Source organism: Myxocyprinus asiaticus, chromosome 44, assembly GCF_019703515.2.
Source record: "Myxocyprinus asiaticus isolate MX2 ecotype Aquarium Trade chromosome 44, UBuf_Myxa_2, whole genome shotgun sequence".
Classification (NCBI taxonomy): Eukaryota; Metazoa; Chordata; class Actinopteri; order Cypriniformes; family Catostomidae; genus Myxocyprinus; species Myxocyprinus asiaticus.
This window is the reverse complement of record NC_059387.1, coordinates 15,704,968-15,728,637: the sequence shown is the minus strand read 5'-3', so window position 1 is coordinate 15,728,637 and position 23,670 is coordinate 15,704,968. Positions and strand designations below refer to the sequence as shown.

Sequence of the window (23,670 nt, the reverse complement as noted above, 5' to 3'; positions counted from 1 at the left end):
ACTACATAAAGAATGTGAAATGTCAGAATAATAGTAGAGAGAATGTTTCATTTCAGCTTTTATTTCTTTCATCACATTCCCAGTGAGTCAGAAGTTTACATACACTTTGTTAGTATCTGGAAGCATTGCCTTTAAATCCTTTAACTTGGGTCAAATGTTTTGGGTAGTGTTCCACAAGCTTCTCACAATAAGTTGCTGGAATTTTGGCCCATTCCTCCAGACAGAACTGGTGTAACTGAGTCAGGTTTGTAGGCCTCCTTGTTGCACATGCTTTTTCAGTTCTGCCCAAAAATCTTCAATCAGATTGAGGTCAGGGCTTTGTGATGGCCACTCCAATACCTTGACTTTGTTGTCCTTGAGCCATTTTGCCACAACTTTGGAGGTATGCTTGGGGTTATTGTCCATTTGGAAGACCCATTTGTGACTGAGCTTCAACTTCCTGGCTGATGTCTTGAGATGTTGCTTCAATATATCAACATAATTTTCCTTCCTCATGATGCCATCTATTTTGTGAAGTGCACCAGTCCCTCCTGCAGCAAAGCACCCCCACAACATGATGCTGCCACCCCCATGCTTCATGGTTGGGATAGTGTTATTCGGCTTGCAAGCCTCACCCTTTTTCCTCCAAACATAACGATGGTCATTATGGCCAAACAGTTAAATTTTTGTTTCATCAGACCAGAGGAAATTTCTCCAAAAAGTAAGATCTTTGTCCCCATGTGCACTTGCAAACTGCAGTCTGGCTTTTTTATGCCAGTTTTGGAGCAGTGGCTTCTTCCTTGCTGAGCAGCCTTTCAGGTTATGTCAATATAGGACTCGTTTTACTGTGGATATAGATACTTGTCTACCTGTTTCCTCCAGCATCTTCACAAGGTCCTTTGCTGTTGTTCTGGGATTGATTTACACTTTTCGCACCAAACTACGTTCATCTCTAGGAGACAGAATGCATCTCCTTCCTGAGCGGTATGATGGCTTGTTGTTTGTACTGATGAACGCGGTACCTTCAGGCATTTGGAAATTACTCCCAAACCTCTGACATCAACTGTATATATATATATATATATATATATATATATATACACACACACCGATCAGCCACAACATTAAAACCACCTGCCAAATATTGTGTAGGTCCCCCTTATGCCACCAAAACAGCGCTAACCCGCATCTCAGAATAGCATTCTGAGATGCTATTCTTCTCACCACAATTGTACATTATTGTTGGTTATTTGTTCATTATTAATGATTATTGATTAATTGTTCAGAGGATGATTATTACCCACAATCATCCATGCGATTATCTAATCAGCCAATTGTGTGGCAGCACTGCAGTACATAAATTCATGCAGATACAGGTCAGGAGCTTCAGTTAATGTTCACATCAACCATCAGAATAGGGGGAAAAATTTTGATCTCAGTGATTGGCATGATTGTTGGTGCCAGACGGGCTGGTTTGAATATTTCTGTAACTGCTGATCTCCATGGAATTTTCAAGAACAACAGTCACTAGAATTTACTCCGAATGGTGCCAAAAACAAAACAAAAAAAACATCCAGTGAGCGGCAGTTCTGTGGACAGAAACGCCTTGTTGATGAGAGAGATCAACAGAAAATGGCCAGGCTGTTTCGAACTGACAAAGTCTACGGTAACTCAGATAACCGCTCTGTACAATTGTGGTGAGAAGAATATCATCTCAGAATGCTATTCTGAGATGCGGGTTGGCTCTGTTTTAGCGGCACAAGGGGTACCTACACAATATTAGGCAGGTGGTTTTAATGTTGTGGCTGATCAGTGTATATATATATATATACACGCATATATACAAGTGCGTAGATTTTGCTTGAACATGGGGGGTTACAGTGTGAAGAATTTACATGTTTCCATTGATCATTGTATAAATATTGGGGGGTTGTACTTGCTTGTTTTGATTATTGGGGGGGGGGGGGGGGCACGCACCTGTATATATATATATATATATATATATATATATATATATATATATATATATATATACATACACTTTTTGATTAAAACACTTTCAGGCTGGAAATACCAGGGAATTCCACAATTCTGATTTCAAGGTCTGAAAAATGATTTTTAAAAATCCTTATGCAATAATCATAAATGACTGGAAAAATCATGTAAGTTCATTGGTCAAAATGTGTGAACCCAAAAGCCATTTCTACTATAAAAGTATTCTTTTTTTCTTTAAATAGGTGTTCAATTAATTAACTTCTCAGATCTGCTAATCAGTTTTTTCCCTTGTTGCATTCTAGACTGATGACCTGTCTGAGTTGTTTATTTGAATCTTGGCCCATTGAGAAGTCTGAGAAAAGAACAGCTGTCAAACAGTGTGAATTGCATATCCGGGAAAGACGTGTCACTGTTAATCCATCTTTGTCTGTGCTCAGATACACAGACATGCACACTCCTACAGACACCATTGGCAAGCCATCGTTGAAATCTGGTTTTAGCTAATGCTAATTAAATGCAGGATTATGCTAATTAGCGTTCCTGTGAAGCTTAAACACAGAGAAGAATGTCAGTATGATTTAGTGATAGCCTGTAGGAACATGCCTTTAATATGTGTGAGATGTCAAGGTAAGGCAGCTGCAGATTGGCATTAATCACGTCTTTAGATGTACCTGCTCAAGGTGGCTTCCGCTCTATTAAAGAATTTTACTCCTTTCTGTCTGGCCTTACATGTTTTTATTTGATTTTTCAAGCACTACTGGAAATATGCTTCATTTAAAAAAAAAAAAAAAAACTCTTTACCTTGATTGTCTTTGCTTAGAACTTTAAATCAACATGAAACCTTTCAACAATTTTCCATCTACAAAAATACATAATGACTATGTTTACATGCACATCATTTTCTGATTACGGTCCATACTTTGGTTTTCCAGTAGCTTTGGGAAGCCTGATGAAGCATGTAAACATCGTTTTAAGAATAAAGGCTTAATCAGAAAATGATGTGCATGTAGACAGTTATTGACTGCATTTGCATGCACACAATTATCAGAATTTGGTCATATTCTGATATTGTAATTGCCAAGTACACACATTAACCTGATTGTCATAACCAGATTAAGCCAACGAATGGCATATGTCTGTATAAATCAGATTTGTGTCATGTAAACACTTTTGGAAAAGCCACCAGAACGGAACATTATCTGTGCATGTTTTTGGATGATATTAGATAACACTTACAGACAGTTGTGAAAAGTCCATATATCGAAGAAACACATTTTTGGAGTGAAGAGAAACTTTAGAAAAAAAAAAAAAGCCTATACAAGGCCTACAAGGACATTGTTAAAATAAAAAAAAATAAAAAAAAATTCAGTTAAAAAGTTAAAAGATGGAGGCCCTTTTTTGTAGAAAACAAAACTTTATTTAAACACCATGTGACCCCTATTTGCCACATACATTGCACAGTAAGGAGGAGAAGTCACATAATTGGGCATCATGTCACACTGGCTACTGTAAATGCACTGTTCTAAGGTCCCAAAACCTTTAAATGAATATATTTGGTGACATAAAGCCATTCTTTCCATCTATCCTCTGAAAGTGGTCTCAACTTGATAAAACAAAACAAAAACAAAAAAACTTTAGTACAATTCATGTAGTGTTCATTCTTCCAGCTCACTTGTCCAAAGTGTGTATTTGAATGAGTATGTGTGTGTGTGTGTATGTTAAGGGGAAGGGTTGGGGAGCATGTGGGCACATTCACTGGCCGTTTCTATACTGAGTATTCAGAGGAAATCTCAGACTATAGTTCTGCTACATCTGAATATCCCTCAATATAAATGAAAGGAAAGAAAATAAACATACTAAAGACAGCATTTAAAACTTCACAACAAAAACAATACAAAAACTGAACATATACGAGACACAGAATGACCCGGTGCAGTAGTGATTACAGTCTGTAGGAGAGTAAGCTAGAGTTGATAGGATACTGAGATGACCTGCCGTTTTGTGCAACAAAAAAAAAAGAAGAAAAAAAAGAGGCGGCAGAATAAACAATACGCGTTTTCTAAAAAAATGAGGCAAATTCGACAATCATAGAGCAAAATCTCTGAAAACGAGAAAGAAAGACTCATGAGGTATGAGGAGAAGTGGAGAAGCACTTGTCTTCTCCAATAAAGGAAAGACAGGAAGTTGTTTTACTGTGTTTGGTTTTGGTCCCCTGTGTACAAAACAAAAAAAGATACATATGTGTTTACATATATATGGAATACAAAAAAAGAACTGACTGCCAAGGCACCTTGAAATGCTTTACATAAAGGAATCCTCATCAATTTGATTTACAATTACCAAAAATAGAAATGATCAGGCCATGCTTGTTTGCTTTCTGTTGCTCAGTCAAGTTTTTTGAACTCCCTGTGGAGTTTGGAGTTTTAGGGGGGTAAGAGATTGGGGAGCTAGAAAGAAACATAGATGAAGCTCTTTCATCTGTCCATCCATCTTTTCTGTCCTCCGCCCGTCTTCAGGCGAGAAGCTGTTTTGCCTGCAGCTCCATTTCTGCAGCCCTCTTCAGCGCCACATCAACCAGCAACTGGAAGCCACTGAAGTCCTGGGTGAGGTCGGGTGGGGTGGGCGGTGGGGTGTTGAACAGACCGCTCTGAGGACTGACATTCCCCTCTCTGCTAACCCCGATGCTCCCGCGACACCCGAACAGGGCCGCTGCTTCTGTGACTGGCAGCTCTGTGGCTCCCTCTACGCCTAGACCTGGCACTCGTGTGCCTTGGGTTGCCGTGCCGATACCTTGCGTGGCTGTGGTGATGGTGGTGTGGCAGATGACGGAGGGTCTGGGTAAGACAGGTCCAGGTGAGGGGGGTGTTTTGGAGGACAGGGTCTTTTTGGGGAAACCGTTAGACATGGGTGTGTTGCTGGTCGGGTGAGGTGAGCCAGGCTCATAGCCGCTGCGGTCTTCTCCGTTAGCGAGCAGGCCGTGTTTGGGGGACTGGGAGTTGTCGCTGAGCATCTCGCTGCCCTTGCTGCCCCTTCGGGAGATGGTGAACTGGTTGGGGTCTTTGCCGTCTTTCCGGAGCATCTCAGGAAGCAGTCGCCGCCGAGCGTTTATAAACCAGTTACACACCTGTGGAGAGGAGGACAAATAATTTGATAAATCACAATGCTACTTAACTTACAAATGGTGATTCTCACGAAACCTATCAAGAAAATGTCCTGGGCTGCGTTTCCCAAAAGCATTGCAAGCTTAAGTTGATCGTAGAGACCACTGGCACCAATGGTTTCTACAATCTACTTAGCTTATGATGCTTTTGGGAAACGCAGCCCTGGTCCTATTTGCTGTATATACGGTGCATCCTTAAAGTATTCACAGCGCTTCACTTTTTCCACGTTTTGTTATGTTACAGCCTTATTCCAAAATGGATTAAATTCATTATTTTCCTAAAAATTCTACAAACAATATCCCATAATGACAACGTGAAAGAAGTTTGTTTGAAATCTTTGCAAATTTTTAAAAATAAAAACGAAAAAGAAATAAAACCACATGTACATAAGTATTCACAGCCTTTGCTCAATACTTTGTTGAAGCACCTTTGGCACCAATTACAGCCTCAAGTCTTTTTAAGTATGATGCTACAAGCTTGGCACACCTATTTTTGGGCAGTGTCTCCCATTCTTCTTTGCAGGACCTCTGAAGCTCCATCAGGTTGGATGGGGAGCGTCGGTGCACAGCCATTTTCAGATCTCTCCAGAGATGTTTAATTGGGTTCAAGTCTGGGCTCTGGCTGGGCCACTCAAGGACATTCACAGAGTTGTCCCGGAGCCACTCCTTTGTTATCTTGGCTGTGTGCTTAGGGTCGTTGTCCTGTTGGAAGATGAACCTTCACCCCAGTCTGAGGTCCAGAGCGCTCTGGAGCAGGTTTTCATTAAGGATGTCTCTGTACATTGCTGCATTCATCTTTCCCTCGATCCTGACTAGTCTCCCAGTTCCTGCCGCTGAAAAACATCCCCACAGCATGATGCTTCCACCACCATGCTTCATTGTTGGGATGGTATTGGCCAGGTGATGAGCGTTGCCTGGTTTCCTCCAGACATGACGCTTGCCATTCAGGCCAAAGAGTTCAATCTTTGTTTCTCATGGTCTGAGAGTCCTTCAGGTGCCTTTTGGCAAACTCCAGGCGGGCTGTCATGTGCCTTTTACTGAGAAGTGGCTTCTGTCTGGCCACTCTACCATACAGGCCTGATTGGTGGAGTGCTGCAGAGATGGTTGTTCTTCTGGAAGGTTCTCTTCTCTCCACAGAGAAATGCTGGAGCTCTGTCAGAATGACCATCGGGTTCTTGGTCACCTCCCTGACTAAGGCCCTTCTCCCCCGATCACTCAGTTTGGCCAGGCGGCCAGCTCTAGGAAGAGTCCTGGTGGTTCCAAACTTCTTCCATTTACAGATGATGGAGGCGACTGTGCTAATTTTTCTGTACCCTTCCCCAGATCTGTGCCTCGATACAATCCTGTCTTGGAGGTCTACAGACAATTCCTTGGACTTCATGGCTTGGTTTGTGCTCTGACATGCACTGTTAACTGTGGGACCTTATATAGACAGGAGTGTGCCTTTCCAAATCATGTCCAATCAACTGAATTTACAACAGGTGGACTCCAATCAAGTTGTAGAAACATCTCAAGAATGATCAGTGGAAACAGGATGTACCTGAGCTCAATTTTGAGTGTCACGGCAATGGCTGTGAATACTTATGTACATGTGATTTTTTTTGTTTTTTATTTTTAATAAATTTGCAAAGATTTCAAACAAACTTCTTTCACGTTGTCATTATGGGGTATTGTTTGTAGAATTTTGAGGAAAATAATGAATTTAATCCATTTTGGAATAAGGCTGTAACATAACAAAATGTGGAAAAAGTGAAGTGCTGTGAATACTTTCCGGATGCACTGTGTGTGCATATATATATATATATATATATATATATATATTATTTAAATTGTACTTATACATCATAGTAGTACTCCCTCAGTACTGCCTTTCATGTTCACAGATTACTGCATCTTTTTTTACTGTTATACAATTATTCGATAAAAATGACTGTTACAGTCATACAAAACAATTGGAATATTGAAAGTAAAACGTGCATACATGCCCTTAACGTAGGCTTCATTTTCTTTATGCAAAGTGTAATTTAATATTTTTTGTGTTAGTTTGGGGTTAAACATGATCAGGTTTGGGGTGATTCTTACAAAAACCTGTAAAGAAAATTTCTTTACAGGTTTTTGTATGAATCACCCCAAACACTTTAAATAAGACAAAGAAGAAAAGATTCAGACAGGAAAAAAAACAACAACAAAAAAACAATTCTAATATAAATAATATTTATATAAATTAATGTAAATAATATTTTTTTTACATCAAAAAATATTGTTAGTGAAACTAATCACTAACTTACAACACCTAAGTTTAAAGACTATGTATAGTATGTTCCTATATTCTGTTTGTGCCTTTTCCCTCTTTAAGCTGTCTTGTTTAAGTTTAAAATGGGAATTCACGAGGCTGTATTGAGTTAACATGTGACAGCACTCTGATAGATTCTATTTTAGTTTTTCCTCTTTTAAAAAGGCTGAGCTGGCACTAAAAATGCCTCGGTTCCAACCAGGAAGCTCTTGGTGGTAAGGATTTCTCTCAATCATGTAAGTAACAGTTCACCTTTATCCCTCAGAGTGCTCTCTTTGTTGGGCCTAAGGGCTTTAGACTTTAATCATGCTAATAGCGTTCACGGCTCTGCTGAGTCTTACTTGAAGGGGTGCTAGAGCTACTCTAATGCAAATATAACATTTCAGGCTACAGAAAACACATGCAATGTGAATGCTTGACTTAAGTGTGAATCTCTCAAAAAAGACCAATTACTACCCTGTGTTAAAGGTCGACCGTTAACACCTTTAGTCTATATCAACAACTGAATTCTCATGGCTTTTTTTAGTCAAAGCAGATCTCACACCACAGTGATCTGATGATTTACATTCAAATTAAAGCAACAAGCACAAATAAACTCTTTGATTTGGTTTGACAGTTTTTGGTGCTCTGTGCTTTCAGTTAGGTCCTTAAAATAATTTTTATGAATTTATGAACATCTCTAAACCACAAGACTTACATTCATCTATATTTTCTGACTTTTTAAGACTTCCAGCATGTCATATTTAAACTTTGTATACTTGATACAATACAACAACCCTGTTGATCCAAACACGCATGACAGTGTCAGTCACCATTCTATTTCATTGTATGAGAGAAAAATAAGCAATGAAAGTGAATGCGACTAACACACTGCCAGACATCTTCTTTTGTGTTCCATGGAGGTAAGAAAGACATACAGGTTTGGATTAGCTATCCCTATAAAAATCCATTCTGACACACTTCTATTATGTTACTATGTCATTATGAAACAACTTAAAGGGATAGTTCAATTTTCTCATCATGTACTAGGGGTGTGCAACAAATCCATTATCTGTATTTGTATCTGTTCATATGACAAAATTGTTTGTATCCGTATTCAGATAGAATCAGGTGTGGGTGGGGCTTAAACCGGAAGTGCGTCAAAACTAAACGAAACACCCAATTTTAAGCGTTACTCTTACATTTATAGTTTCTATTAATAAAATATGCCTTGTATATGCCTTTTCATAATAATAGCCTAATAATAATAATTATTATTATTATACAATTATTATTTAAAAAAATATATTATTTGTATTCTTATTTTTCTTACCAGATGAAGATGAATTTGTAGGCTACATTAACTGTGGAATATGTTGTGGTTTCTCCTGGTATTTCAGATATTAATATCTGCATGAAACAGAATTTTCATTTGTCTGTTCATGTATAACCACATTATTCTTGAGGCAGGAAGTGCCAAGCAAATTGAGAAATGTCAAGCACAAATTTTGCAGTGAATAATAAATACAAATTCAAACATTAAAATAAATTAAAATAAAATCAATATAGCCTACAAACAGGTGAAAGTCCCGTAAGTCTCAGGAATTTTTACAAGACACTACTATTTAGTTAAATAATAATAATAATAATGTTAAATGTATATAGCGCCTTACCAGAGTTCAAGAACACTTAACATTTTCAAATTTAGCACAGTTTAAAGAGGAAGAAAAAAAGACGAAGCATGTTTCTACGTTTTACATAAGGAGGAATATTCCTAATAGATGAATACTCTATGGAGTAGGGCTGCAACTAACGATTATTTTGATAATCGACTAATCTAATGATTATTAGAATGATTATTCAACTACTCGGGTGATTGTTGCAACGATTAGGCCAATCATTAGCTCTTAACCGACTATTCCGCTAGTGCCCCGACTTCAAAGATTGTATTAAACATGCTTGCTAACAATAAAGAGGTCAAAGTCATCTTTTAAAAATATCTCTAAATGACATTCACTGAATTAAGGTGAAAAAATACTTTTTATTAAGTTTAAGTCAGTAAAAAAATAACTGCAAAAAAATCCTATTGTTATCAATTATTTTTGTCTTGTTTTCCATCTTGTTTTGTCTAAAAATCCTTAAAACAAGATACATTTACTTGAGAAGCAACATATAAGATACTTGCTTTAAGAGAATGTATCTTAAAAGTGTATTTTTACACTTGGTTATACTTCTGTGAGTGCAGTAAAGACAAATATACTTATATTCATAAGCTATTCTTTAAAAGCAAGTCTAAATATCTTATATGCTGCTTCTCAGGTGATTGCAACTTTTTTTTAAAGGATATTTAGATATTTTAAAATATTTGTATTTTTTAATATTATATTCAACATTCTCAGATAAAAAAATTTTTTTGTTACCTGCAGTATAGCTGCTAAAGAAAATGTATGTTGTTTTAAAGGAGTTTTAGATATTTATAAACAAGCCAAAACAAAAACAAATCAAAAACTTATTTTGTTGCAGTGCACAAGACTAACCTCTCTCACCTATTTGTTCACTTTAATCCATCTTTAACACACAAAAAAACAAATTCAAAAACAAAAAAACAAATAAAGTTGCGTATTGCCAATTTCTTCATGATAAGAAATGCACAGTGACATACATTATGATTCAATAAGTCGCGAGCCATCACGTTATAATCTAGCTGCAGCAACCGCGAGTGTGCATCAGCCGGGTGCAGTTCCAATCCCTCCCCCTTAGATCAGGACACTTCACGCAACTCACAGAAGAGGCGCTGACCGCACAGAGAAATGCCAGTTTCGGAGTTTGTAGTTATTTACATGATCTGGTTCCGTATTATTTGAACTTTAATAAATCTATAACGCATTAAATAAAACTGCATTAACAATGTAACGCTGGGGTGTTTCCTTTAAAGACGCTCGACATGCAAGTTTTGCTTCAGCGGAGCGGCAGCTTTAAGAGACGAATAGACGAGCTCCGACGTGAAATCACTTCAGGTCAGGAATTTAACAATGCGCTCAGGTTTAGGCTATAAAGAAATACATGAGAATCATGTGTGAATCGTGTGATACATTAACATAGACATTTCAAGAAGTGGAAAGTGTATATGTTGTTGTATCTTAGTTAATGTTACACTTGACAAGCTCCAGACGTGCACAATTAACAGACCACAAATGGAGTTAAGACTGCGCCCATTCGATCTGAAATCACACTGTACACATTTTCATTCATAAGGTTTACACTTTAGAAATATTGGCTGCACAGATTCATAAATTCATTGTAATTTTGGATATGTTTATTTGAAATGTCGCTTTATCCTTGTGCTTTTTGGATAATCAGTCATACAAATACTTTTTATATTATTCGGATTAATCCATTATTCGTGCCTTTCCGAATAAATTATTCAGCTTCAGGCACATCCCTATCATGTACTCACCCTCATGCCATCCCAGATGTGTATGACTTTCTTTCATCTGCTGAACACAAACGATTTTTAGAAGAATATCTGTAGGTCCATATAATGCAAGCGAATGGGTGCCAGAATTTTGAAGCTCCAAAATCCACATAAGGGCAACATAAAAGTACTGTGGACAACTCTACTGGTTAAATCCATATCTTCTGAAATGATATGATAGGTCTGGGTGAGAAACAGATCAATATTTAAATCCTTTTTCCTTCACTTTCTCCTTCTGTTTTTGGTGATTCACATTCTTCGTGCATATTGCCCCCTACTGGGCAGGGAGGAGAATTTATAGTTAAAAGTCTTAAATATTGATCTGTTTCTCACCCACACCTATCATATCACATCTGAACATATGGATTTAAACACTGGAGTCTTATGGATTACTTTTATGTTCATCTATGTGGATTTTGGAGCTTCAAAATTTTGGCACCCATTCATTTGCTTTGAATGGACCTACAGAGCTGAGAAGTTCTTCTAAAAATCATAATTTGTGTTCTGAAGAAGAAAGAAAGTCATACACATCTGGGATGCCAGGAGGGTGAGTAAATCATGAGAGAATTTTCATTTTGGGGTGAACTAACCCTTTAAACATTTCTTTCTCAGTTTCTAAAGGGAGAAGTTCCTTAGTATGTTAATGTTCCTGTATTGTCTACCAGCGAGCCTCTTCAGAAGAGAAGCCACTATGGCTCACTGGGTAATGGGTCTGTATTGTGTATCCAATGGTCTGCATGAGCCTGGTAGTCTTCACTATGTTAATGTGTGTGTATTGTGTCTCCCTATTGTTAGTGAGACAGCTGGCTGAGCACAGGGGAAATTCCTGGCCCAGTGTCTGAGCAAGTCTCTCTCTCCCTCTCTCTCTCTCTATGTGGCCACATCTCAGAGGACTCAAAACAGTTATTCACTCATCTGTCCACAGGAATTCTCTCCATTGACTGCACTCACAGGAAGTGTTGTTTATATGATGCTAAAACCCAGCAGGTATAGAATGTCTGATCTTAAACTGAGCAAAAAAGAGCTGACTGTTTCATTCTCTGACACATATTTTCTGCCTCTCTTCTAGTTATGACATTGAGCCATTCGGTTTCCTTCACACGTCAGTTGCGACAGAACATGACATTGATGACAGCTAACTGCTCTCCTCTGAAGCATATAAATAGATTACTGATCAACAAAGCAGAAAACTAAGAAATTCCCCTCCGCATTCTTGATGGAAACAGCCAGTCGTGAGAAACTTTCAGACCTTCTCCAAGGCATAACTTTGTAAATAAGAAACTGTTTTTGGTCATTGAAACAAGTAGCAGTTGTCATCTTTGAAATATATTTTTTACATTTAAAGGGATAGTTCAGTCCAAACTGAAAATTCTGACATAATTTAGGAGAATGTTAGTCTCAGTGAAAGTTAATGGTGACTGAGGCTGTCATTCTGCCACAACATGTGTGTGAGTAAATGATGACAGTTTTCATTTTTGGATGAACCATCCCTTTAATTCCTTCTGGTGCTGGCCTTTATGAATGTTCTGGGTGAAATTATATGTATTACACATTACTTCACTGATTCTTTTAGTCCTGGAGTGCATTAAAGTAAACAGATTTGGTGTGCTGGGATAAACGGAGGGATACGAGCACAAGACTAGGCTTGTGACTAAAGCAAGTAAAAGAAAGACAATTTTGAAATCATAATTGGCATAGGCACTATGAAATATAAGGTGGAGATGGGGAGATGGAGGGATGCCGAAAGAATCATCACAGGTGCTAAGGAAACAGTCACTTATATATCCTTGGGATTTGATTGGCAGGCCTAGATGAAAAAAACTCCTCCCAAACTTGCATTTGGAAATTCGTTTGTACAATATAACACGTCCAATAAATATTTTTGTGCATACTCTGCATATAGTGTTTTCTAATTTTTCAAAATTTCTAATGTTTATTCTTCTATTTTTATCATGTTTATAAATTAGACTTTAATATTGTATATCGTGTAAAAAGACAATATTGTAATATAGACTTTTCTAATTTCATCATATGAATTATATGTGGCATACTTCTGTGCTGTTAATGCACCCCATCCATATCTTCCTTCCATCCAACCATATCTTCCTTTGTTCCTTCCTTCCTTCCACCCATATCTTCCTTTCATCCATCCACATCTTCTTTTGATCCTTCTTCCCTTTCTTTCTTTATTTACTTATCATCTAACACTTTTACGGTTTGTTTATTAGTTTGTTCATTTTGATCTATCTATCTATCTGATTCTTTATTTATTCATTCCTTCATTCCATCCATATCTTCCTTTCTTAACTCATCTTACACTTTCAAAGTTTGTTTATAAGTTTGTAAAAAATTGTATTCTTTATTTATTTCTCCCACATCTTCCTTCCATCCATCCATATCTTCCTTTGTTCCTTCCTTCTTTTTTATTTCTTCCTTCCACAAATATTTTCCTTTCATCCATCCATATCTTCTTTCGATCTTTTATTCATTTCTTTACTTACTCATCATTTAACACTTTTACGGTTTGTTTATTAGTTTGTTAGTTTTGATCAATCAATCTATCTATCTATCACATTTTTCAAAACTGTTTAATACCTGTAGTGTGGAGAGATGGGTCTGCTTTGAGAGCAGGGCCTTTTCCTGCTCTGATGGATAGGCATTGTAGCGGTGTTGATAGAGCCAGTCCCGAAGTATCTGTACTGACTCTTTGGGCAAGTTTCCTCTCCTCTTCCTCTTCCCTGACACTCCTCCGTTTGAAGAGAGGTCCAGAGGCACGTCCAAACTGTCCTCATCATCTGTCTCGCTGCCAGACATTGCCAGTATACCTGTAGTCGCACAAGACAAACACTGACACTTTAAACCATGAAGTATATAAAAGTATACATGTGTTTAGTGTGCAAAAAAACTTTGAGCATCACAAAATAGACAGGGTTTATTAAATAAATATGGGGTCAGCTTGGTGTTTGAGGAATGGCTATGTAACAGTGAATAAATGTGTTTCAGGGAATGAGTAAACTGGGAATCAGTGTGTGCCCATGTATGTGGAGGAGGACAAAAGACACACAGTCAAACATCCCCCCCCCCCACCCCAGAGGACCCTAAACTCTCTCCTCCTCCTGCTCTCTCTCTCTCTCTCTCTCTCTCACACACACACACACACACAGTCTCTCTCTTCCAAAATGCCAAGCGCTAAATGCTACACAACAGAGTGTACATTTGTATGCATGCATAAGCATGTGTGTTAGAGCGTGTGTGTGTGTGGCAGCTGATGTGTCACATCCCTGCTGTCAAGCAAAGACATGTGATTCATGGTCGGACTGGAGGCGTCACAAAGACTCTATACTGTCAATATTTCAACGTGCCTATCTGAGCACTGTAAATACTATATACAAATTCAAATAGGCTACTGGAACAACTATTCAAATGGTCAAAGGAGTTAGCTTTGTTTTGAAAATTCACTTAAGAGTGGAATTAGCAACATTTTCCAATTTGGAAGGTTTCTATCATATTTCTTACATGTAACTTGTTCAAATGTATTCCAACACTTTTGTCTGCATCATAAACCTGTTAGTGTATCAATAACAACCTACCAGTTAGTTTTACCTATGAAGTCTAAGTTACAACGTGCTGAAGGGGACTTTTAGTTCACGAAACAAAACTTTCCCCCAACTTCTGCTCGACTGTGTGTGAAAGTACCACAAGGGACAGTTCACTTAACAGAGCGAAACGTGTGAAATCACATACATGTCTATCTTTGAAGTGATGTGAGAAAATGATTCAACTTGTGGAGGAGTAATTTTGCGTCGGCCTACGTGAGGAGGAGGGGGATGGGAACCTGCTGCAAATCTCAAGACCGAACAAAAGAATGTCGGTTGTGAGACATTTCAAACTCGGATTTTTCGACTTTTCCTCAAATGAAAACACATGAAATTCCGTTTCAGGTGAAAGATAGGGGGTTGATAGTGTATTCTGCACTGTTAAAAGTCACAGTATGTGAGAAATATTAACTTGAGAGGAGAGACTAATTTGGGCTCTATTGTGTGCTGTGAGAAACACGAGGTCGGAGAGAATGTGAAAGCGTCGCCTCGAGGAAGCGGCGCGAAATACACAAACTTCACAAAAGGAGGTCAGGAATAATTGTTACATTGTTGCACAGTTTAGAACGCGTCACATTGTTCTGTCGAGCAAACCGTTTCGAAAGATACACAATAGCCGTTCGTAAAAAAAAAAAAAAAAAAAAAAAAAAAAGAATACTCTTCGAAAGTTTCCCCCCCCCACACATTCCCAGCGAAACTTCAAAGTCAGTTGTAATGGGAAACTCGGAGCGACTCAACATTTTTCAGCTATTACACTAAGGTGTTATAAAACTACCCCTAGACATACAACAAATAAACCTAAAAAATAGTTACGTTTAAAACTATTTAATCGTGTGGGGGTCTAATTAGTTCCATAGTGGAACAACAACCTCTCAAAATCTACAATAAACAAGACTAGCAATACTTTAGCACGTTTGTGCAAAATTACAGAACGTTTTTGTTGCTAATTAAAAAGACGTGTGTTAATAAAGCGAAACGTTGTGACAGCGCGCAAGCACATGGTGAGAAAAGGGCTGTTTTGTCTGCAGCGGAAAACAATAGCAGGCAATGCCAGACGTGGTGAAAAACGCTTTCTGTTCAACCATCATCGACAAGTTACATTCAGGCATTCCATCTAGACAAATATAACACATCTCAGCACTGTCCCCCATATCGAGATGATACATACCCTTTTTGGTCTTCATGTCCGTCAAAATTCCCCTTTTCACGTTGGCAACGAGGAGGTCGAATTTATTCCCAAAGCGTTGGTTGTTCCTCGCTTCAATCACAAAACTGTATTACTCCAGATTGTTATGATGTATCGCGGGTATTTCTTTTATCGAAGAATAGCCGCGGAGCGCGTTTTTCATTTGTCGGAGACGCAACACATTGTCGGAGTACCTGCGACAGGCTGTGCGTCTCTCATTCAGTGTGTGTGTGTGTTTGATGTGGAAATTGGGTGACAGCTATCTTTGACAGCTGCGTGACTCAACGCGGTTAGATCCTCCCCCTCTGAGGGCAAGAGGGGAAAATCTGACATCAGACCAGCATAAAACGGACTTTTAGAGACAGAAAAGGGCTTCTGACCAACCGATCCGAATCTTAAACATGAGTAGAGAATGATCCAGTGCGCGGGATGTGTTTGTGTAGACGCGTTTTGCTCGTTGAATTGGAACTAGTTTCTGCACGTTTCCCTTTTAATGACTGCGGCAGAGAGACAGGAAGCTGGTTTATTATGAATGTAGGTTAACATTACCAGGATGCAGACACATGGCATGGATATATTTGGAACTGCTTTCTTCAGCATACTTATGTTAGGCGCCGTACGCCTAATCAGTTATTCATATCTTTTGGTTGTGGCGCTGATTTTGTGTAAGATGTTTTGCTGGAGTAGGGGGCGTTCAAACCGAATTCGCAACGTAACGAATATACCGGAACGCAGATGTCTGGAGAGGCGTTTTCAAACGTTCTTTTTTAACTTGACACAACGTCTAAAAAAACGTGTGCGCAACTGTCATATACCTCCGTCTTGCGACTCTTTACATAGAAAAACTACGCGTTCGACGTGAACGGCCCCTTTGTGTTTACAAGATCGAAACTATGTCACTGCAGGGTGTTAGTGTTGCACTGATCTAAGATGTATTATCAGGTGCAATGCGGCATTTAGTTGAGCTGACAGATGTCCATGACGATGCTGGTGCAAACGAGAGCGCAACAGCTCCATTTGTATCCCGTGCGTGATGCTTCCTGTTGGCGCAGCGCTGCGTGATACGCAGTTGACCGTTGGGATTAGATGACGGGGCTTTGGTTGTAAAGCAAGACTCGCTTGTTTCTTCAGCTGTCCTGGTGACGCGTCCTTAATTAAAATCACAGCAGTCTCAGTAACGTTGTTTATCTCTGCCGCGTTTGGAGCCCACCGTTTATCTGTTGCAATTCCAATTTGGCGCACCGCTTGTTAGCGCTAAAAAACAAACATTGTGAACGGTTAGTGTGTTCATTACGCACAGGTATAATGGATATATGTATGTCAGAACATTTAAAAGCAAGTGTGTTCTACTTGTCAAAACACCGAGGCACATGATGGTGGTAAAAGGCTTAGAAAACTGTTGGGAGATATAGGTCAGGTCGTTGAATTTTCAATGTAAGGCGGGCGTGCGTCATGCGTCTGGCTGGCCTTAATTCTGTTGATAAGAACACAGGTGACTTTGTTATTCTGACTAAAAAAAAAAAGCTACTTACAACCAATTGTCTATAAATCTGTAACAATAGTAAATAACTAAAAAAATATGTTGTCCACGTCAAAGGAAACGTATTCAAAACATGGTGAGGTAATGTCGTCAGGCTGAGTGACTCTTGGGTGAATGTGAGAGGATGTGATGAATCACAATTCCTCATAAGCCCCGAGACAGCTCACTTGGTGTTGTGTCAGACTTTTATTATATCAGTGAAATAGGTGTTGCTGTTATCCGATAATTGGGGCCAGTTGCGCCCTCTGTTGTTACACTGCGTAAAGCCAAACGGGTACTCAAAAATCGTCTTAAAAGCATGAGGCTGACACCTTGTGGTGCAAAGCTAGTGGTGCTCTGATGCATCAACTGGCCGATAAAACAATAGTACCGTCGATAAATTTGGCTTCCAATTGTTTGCAGTGGAAATAATTAAATAAAAACAATAAAATGACTATTGCCTATATACAACGACCATATTAAATGTCTTAAAGGGATTGTTCACCCAAAAATGAAAATCCTCTCATCATTTACTCACCCTCATGCCATCCCAGATGTGTATGACATTCTTTCTTCAGTAGAACACAAATTTAGATTTGTAGAAAAAAAGCTCAACTCTGTTGGTCCATACAATGCAAGTGAATGGTGATCAGACCACTGTAGCTCCAAAAATCACAAAGGAAACATAAAAGTAATCCATATGACTACAGTAGTTAAATTAAATCCATATCTTCAGAAGCAATATAATAGGTGTGGGTGAGAAACAAATCAATATTTAAGTCCTTTTTTACTCTAAATCTCCACTTTCACTTTTACATCTGAAAGTCACATGTGGCACCTGTTTAGTTTCACTTTCACATCTGAAAGTTAAAGTGGACATTTAGGGTAAAAAAAAAGGACATAAATATGAATTTGTTTATCACCCATGCCTATAATATTGCCTCTGAAGATGTGGATTTAAACACTGGAGTCATATGGATTACTTTTATGTTTGCTTTATGAGATTTTTGGAGCTACAAAGGTCTGATCACCATTCATCACCATTTGGACCATTGTATGGTCCTACAGAGATGAGATATTTTTCTAAAAATATCCGTTTGTGTTCTGCTGAAGAAAGAATGTCATGCACATCTGGGATGGCATGAGGTTGAGTAGATGATGAGATGATTTTCATCTGATGAACTATCCCTTTAAAGATATTTAAAACTAATTACACTGTTATTTTCCCCTGCTGTTTGTTGATTTAATCACAATACATTAATTTAAAGGTAGCACAGCCAGTGAGCTCTTTGAGAGGGTGTACTAGGACATATTTTCCTTTCAGTAACACAAGCATAAAGGGAGATATCATTACTTCTTATGGAGACAGATGTCACCACAGTGAAACAGAACTCAGCAGAACTATGTGTGACACTTAAGTGGAAGCTATTTAAAATCCATGTGGCTTGAGCTGACCTTTGATTTAACCATGATATGTCTTATGACATCACTTCCTCTGTAATGATAGATAGATAGAATCATCAAATCGCAAACATATGAGGGTCAATGATGTATGCTCTTTTTTTCCCCAGATCTATTAAGTTATTAAAAATTTCATTAAAAATGTATTTCACACCAAACAATTACTTGAATACACTTCTATGAAGAACATGTTTTCAATAGTTCATAAGGGGTGTTACTGTCTGAAGACAGTAAAAAAAATAAAAATTAAGTCTCATTCAAAGCTGAAATTCTTGAAAAAAAGAAATGTTGGCATGAGTAGTGCAGAATAATCATTTATTATTATTTATTTAAAAATGCAGTGAAACCATTTAAAAGTATATATTATTAATATTTGAAAAATGTATGTGAACCAAATCAAAGTCATTCGTTGTAACCAACATGTAGTTTGCTATTTTGTTGACAAAAAAGGGGAAAGAAACAAACATAAAATAGAGAGGATGCCTTTAGGCCCTCAAGACTGTGTGTTAAGGTTAAATTTTAATATTTTTATGAAAAGGCACATATTGTTTAGGCCATATGGAATAACCATGTGAAAACTTCTTAATATTCTTCACTCAGCAATTCATTGTATTTATGAAACTATATACAGTATATATATAATGTATTTTTTAAATTAACGGTTGGATTGAACACTTTCATTATTCAAGGTATAAAAACTTTAACTTAGGTTCAATTATATATACATCAATATACTGTATATATTATATGTGTGTGTGTGATAAAACAAAAAATGCTATAAATGTTTTTCAAAAATGAATGAAACCAAACTGGACACAAAGGTTTCTATGACTAGTTCTATACATTTCTACGAACTTGACATATTTTAAACTAGATGATTAAAGATTTCTCATATTTATATCCTCAGACAACCCTATTTGTGATTGACACATGAACCATAATATGACGAACTAAAACTCACTCACATGGCTAAACTCACACAACAGGTGCAGTAAAAAAGGGAAAAGACTCTCCTTGCAGAATACAATGTCATGAGGGATGAGATCATGAGTCAGAATGTTCAGGAACTTTGAGTTCAGAGAATTAGTTGTGTGCAGCAATTTGTCCACATTAGTAAACTCTAACTGTCAATGAAAGGGAGATGCAAGCCTTATATGGGAATACGAGATGAAGTACCTCATACAAAATCATTGCTTTTCCTTTATGAAAAAACATAAACAAAACAACTTTAGATTGGATTAGACTGTATTGTTGGCCTGACGTAATTTCCAAGAAAAGTCTCTAATATGCTTAATATCCCACCTTTGGGACATTTTTGTCTTTTTCATTTTTGTTTTTTCAATCATTTTGGCTGTTAATACATTTTTCCAAAGGTGTGTATTTTTTTGGGAATTGAGATATTTCAACCTCAGCTCCTATAATAAATCTATAATATACTGTGTACACAAAATAGTTACACTCAGGACCTTCAGGACACAAATGTACCCACTGAAACCCATAAAAAATGCAATATTTGTTCCCAGTGCCATTAAAGCATAAAATCATGAATTCTATGATATTATGCTTTCATTCCGGAGCCCTGGCTTCAAAATTAAAACTTTTAATATTTTCCACCAGATGACGCCATTATTCTCATGTTTAGCCTATGGAGCAAATACATGCTTTTTTCCTATTTTTTGTTTGCTGTATTATAGAGCACTGCAGGCCAATTGAATAAATAATGCAGATAAAATTGTGTGGATGTGTTGGTATGGATGTCAGAGTGTGTTTTATATGTGTGTAATGAAAAATGTATGTGTGTGTGTGCATTTTGTAAACTGGCATTTAAAGGGTTAAAATCCTGAAAATGAATGAATATTTGGTAGTTATGATCAGGACTGATGTTGGTTAAAAAATAAAAATAAAATTACCTCATTGAAAGTGGAAAATAACATTAATATATAATATTATTATGGCAGTTTTTTTGACGTGAACATTTTTTCCCTTTAAGGACCTCTGAGTAACTTTTGTTTTATTGACGCACAAGGGTTAAGGCGAGTTATAGCCAGCAGGACCAATGACGTTTTGCGTGAGGCGGGACTTCCTCGTTGTTGAGAGGCAGTTATGTTTGCAGAGCTTTATGGGAACCCGCGGCCTCTTGGCAAGCTTTACACATTCCAATCTTGCGACGCCGCCCTGACGCGCTCGGTAGCGTAAACACGGACAGAAGCGAGAGAAACACCGAGAGCCCAAGTGACACATAACATCTCTCGCATTCCCGCGGGCTGCGGGTCGTCTGCCTCGGCCGGGCGATGTGTCAGGATTCAGAGAGCTGGGAGTCTGGTTACCATCGTTCGCTCTAAAATTAGGGTTGCTTTGGGGCTGACGCAAGATAACTGGGGATGGAACCCTCTGTGGCAGCGGGGAACGAGGATCCATGGAAACGCGCCCTGCACATTTACTGCTATTGATGACAAAGTGTATTTTTAGACTGTGTTGTCATCGTTCGGTAACAACGAGGCCCAAGGCGCATTGTATAAAGGGAGGACGTTGAAAATGCACTTTTACAGCAGTGCGTTAACACACTACCCCGGCTCCTCTCGAAAAGTTTCGGTAACTCTCTCTAGTGTCGCGAATAACTCAACAGCGACAAGTTCGAGTTCGTTAGAGGCGGACGGGAACACCGTTAACGAAAACTCCACAGAAGTGCACAGGGGGCAACAGACTGAAGCGAAGATGCCTGCTTTTACATGTTATGAGGCCACCTCGATGAGGCCGGTTTTTTATACCTCGACTGCCGAGATTATCATCACACGACCCGATGGTGTGGAGAGATCGGTGCCCATTCACATCGTGAAGGAGCCACGTACGAACCGTAGACCTCTGGAAACACACTACCACCGAGTTTCTTACACAGCCAATGGAGATGATCATCATCCCCATTCGGATTCCAGCTTGGATTTAGATTGCACAGGGGACGTTTTTGAGGACAATGATGAGACAAGTGAGAAAAATTCTATAAACTTTGATAGTTTTTCTGACAAAGACAATTATAGAGTTTGTGAGAAGAGAGTGAAGTCTTGTGTCCAAAACGATTCTACAAACCCCAGGATTTTTGGAACCGTACAGAGACTCTCATCTGAAGGTATGTTGCCTCTCAAAGACCAGCCTCACCAGAAAAGGCCAAAAATGAACAAAGTTGACAGCGAACCTACAGAGGAGCCGGTCTTTGAACTGCGTATCCTTCAGGAGCCCACTGTAACGCCCAGCAAAAGTGACATTGACAACAAGGTGACCCGTTACCTGGCCGAAGTCGAGAAACAAAACAAATACCTCCATGACAAGCAGAAATACCGCTTTCACATCATCCCAGATGGGAACTGCCTGTACCGGGCTGTTTCCAAGGCTGCTTATGGGGACCAGTCAATGCACAAGGAGCTGAGAGAGCAAACCATGCATCACATCGCCGACCACCTGGATGAGTTCAACCCCATCATCGAAGGGGATGTTGGGGAGTTTCTGATCAATGCAGCGCAGGACGGTGCATGGGCTGGCTATCCGGAGCTTTTGGCCATGAGTCAGATGCTGAATGTGAATATTTACCTAACCACTGGGGGTAGTGTGGAAAGCCCAACTGTATCAACCATGGTACACTATTTAGGAGAAGAGGACTTGTCTAAACCATCTGTATGGTTGAGCTGGCTCAGTAATGGTCATTATGATGTGCTGCTGGACAGCTGTCAGCCCAACCCAGAGTATGACGACTGGTGCCGTCACACCCAGGTTCTCCGCAAAAGAGATGAGGAGTTAGCCAAGTCCATGGCGGCATCCCTATCCAAAATGTACATTGAGCAGAATGGCCAGCACTGAAATTGGAGAATGTACCTGGGAATACTGTATCTCATTCTGATGTTTCCAAACGGATTGCACTTTGATTCCTTGTGTGATGAAAAATTGCCTTAATTTATTACATTTCTATCATTGTGTGTGTTGATTTTTCCATAAATGTGTTGATGTGCAGTGCACAAGATGATCTGTTGTGTGATTTGTAAATAAATAAGGATTGTGTGGGTCTGAGTGAATGTTTTTTTTTTTTTCAGCCTTGACTGCATGTGTGTCTATGGAATTTTACATCGGGTGCATTTTTTTTTTTTTTTTTTGGATGTTTTGCTTTGCATTCTGTTGTGCAGGACTCTTTCTTCACCAAGCCGGAATGTGTAGCTCTTGAGCAAACATTGCCACCAACTCTTGTTGTAATTTGTGTGTATTTTTCCTCCCGTAGTTCTTTATCTGCACTGTTGTGTTATACTGAATGGTGAATCTCTCGTTTTCAAGTGCTGAAAATCTATTTTGCAAAAGATGTATTTTGGAATAAAACCTTTGAAGCAATTTGAAAATGTTTAATGTTTATTTATGTCATCAGGTCTCTCCGATGAAAAGCTTTTGCGTTTATGTAAATCATAGTTAACCTATTAGTCATCAGCTACAGCGTATGTACTAGAATAAGGAACAACGAAAAATCTGGTTGTAATACCTGGAAAAGTGTTTTAAGAACTTTTTTTTATTCCCAAAACATGGCTATTACGTAAGTGTTTACCTTTACAGACAATGCACCCATATGGTGAAAAAATGACATAATCGTGGAAGAGTGAGAGGAGAAAATGATCTCATAGCAGTGTCATGTGGAAGTGCATTAACGAGCGTTTATTAATGATGTTCTCATAGACTGCTCTGAAAACTGACCTCAATGTGGTTAACTCTATTAAATGTAGTTCCACTAAGGGGGTAGAAACTAGACAGAAGTTCTTTCCTTAAAGGGTTAGTTCACCCAAAAATAAAAATTCTCTCATCATTTATTCACCCTCATGCCATCCAAGATGTGTGACTTTTGGCACCTATTCACTTGCATTGTATGGACCTACAGAGCTTAGATATTCTTCTAAAAATCATAATTTGTGTTCGGCAGAAGAAAGAAAGTCAAACACATCTTGAATGGCATGAGGGTGAATAAATGATGAGAGAATTTTTATTTTTGGGTGAACTAACCC

The 23,670-nt window shown here is 38.5% G+C and overlaps 2 protein-coding genes across 2 annotated transcripts; one reads left to right on the top strand and one right to left on the bottom strand.

Moving 5' to 3' along the window:
• Nucleotides 1-3,355: 3,355 nt before the first annotated feature.
• Nucleotides 3,356-16,507, bottom strand: LOC127434199 (homeobox protein AKR-like). Its single transcript, XM_051686767.1, has 3 exons — nucleotides 15,646-16,507; nucleotides 13,477-13,706; nucleotides 3,356-5,098 (listed from the first exon to the last, which is right to left on the bottom strand). The coding sequence occupies exons 1-3, from the start codon at nucleotides 15,659-15,661 to the stop codon at nucleotides 4,487-4,489; spliced, it is 858 nt and encodes a 285-aa protein (XP_051542727.1). The 5' UTR covers nucleotides 15,662-16,507; the 3' UTR covers nucleotides 3,356-4,486.
• A 4,236-nt stretch (nucleotides 16,508-20,743) lies between these two features.
• Nucleotides 20,744-23,030, top strand: LOC127434284 (OTU domain-containing protein 1-like). Its single transcript, XM_051686908.1, has one exon. It carries the CDS (start codon nucleotides 21,179-21,181, stop codon nucleotides 22,490-22,492), a length of 1,314 nt encoding a protein of 437 aa, XP_051542868.1. The 5' UTR covers nucleotides 20,744-21,178; the 3' UTR covers nucleotides 22,493-23,030.
• The last annotated feature ends 640 nt before the right edge of the window (nucleotides 23,031-23,670 follow it).

Coding starts and splice junctions, on each gene's coding strand:
- LOC127434199 (XM_051686767.1), bottom strand. Junction 5,099..13,476: donor CCCATCTCTCCACACTACAG/GTATTAAACAGT, acceptor TCCTCTCCACAG/GTGTGTAACTGGTTTATAAA.
- LOC127434284 (XM_051686908.1), top strand. CDS start 21,179: ATGCACTTTTACAGCAGTGCGTTAACACACTACCCCGGCTCCTCTCGA.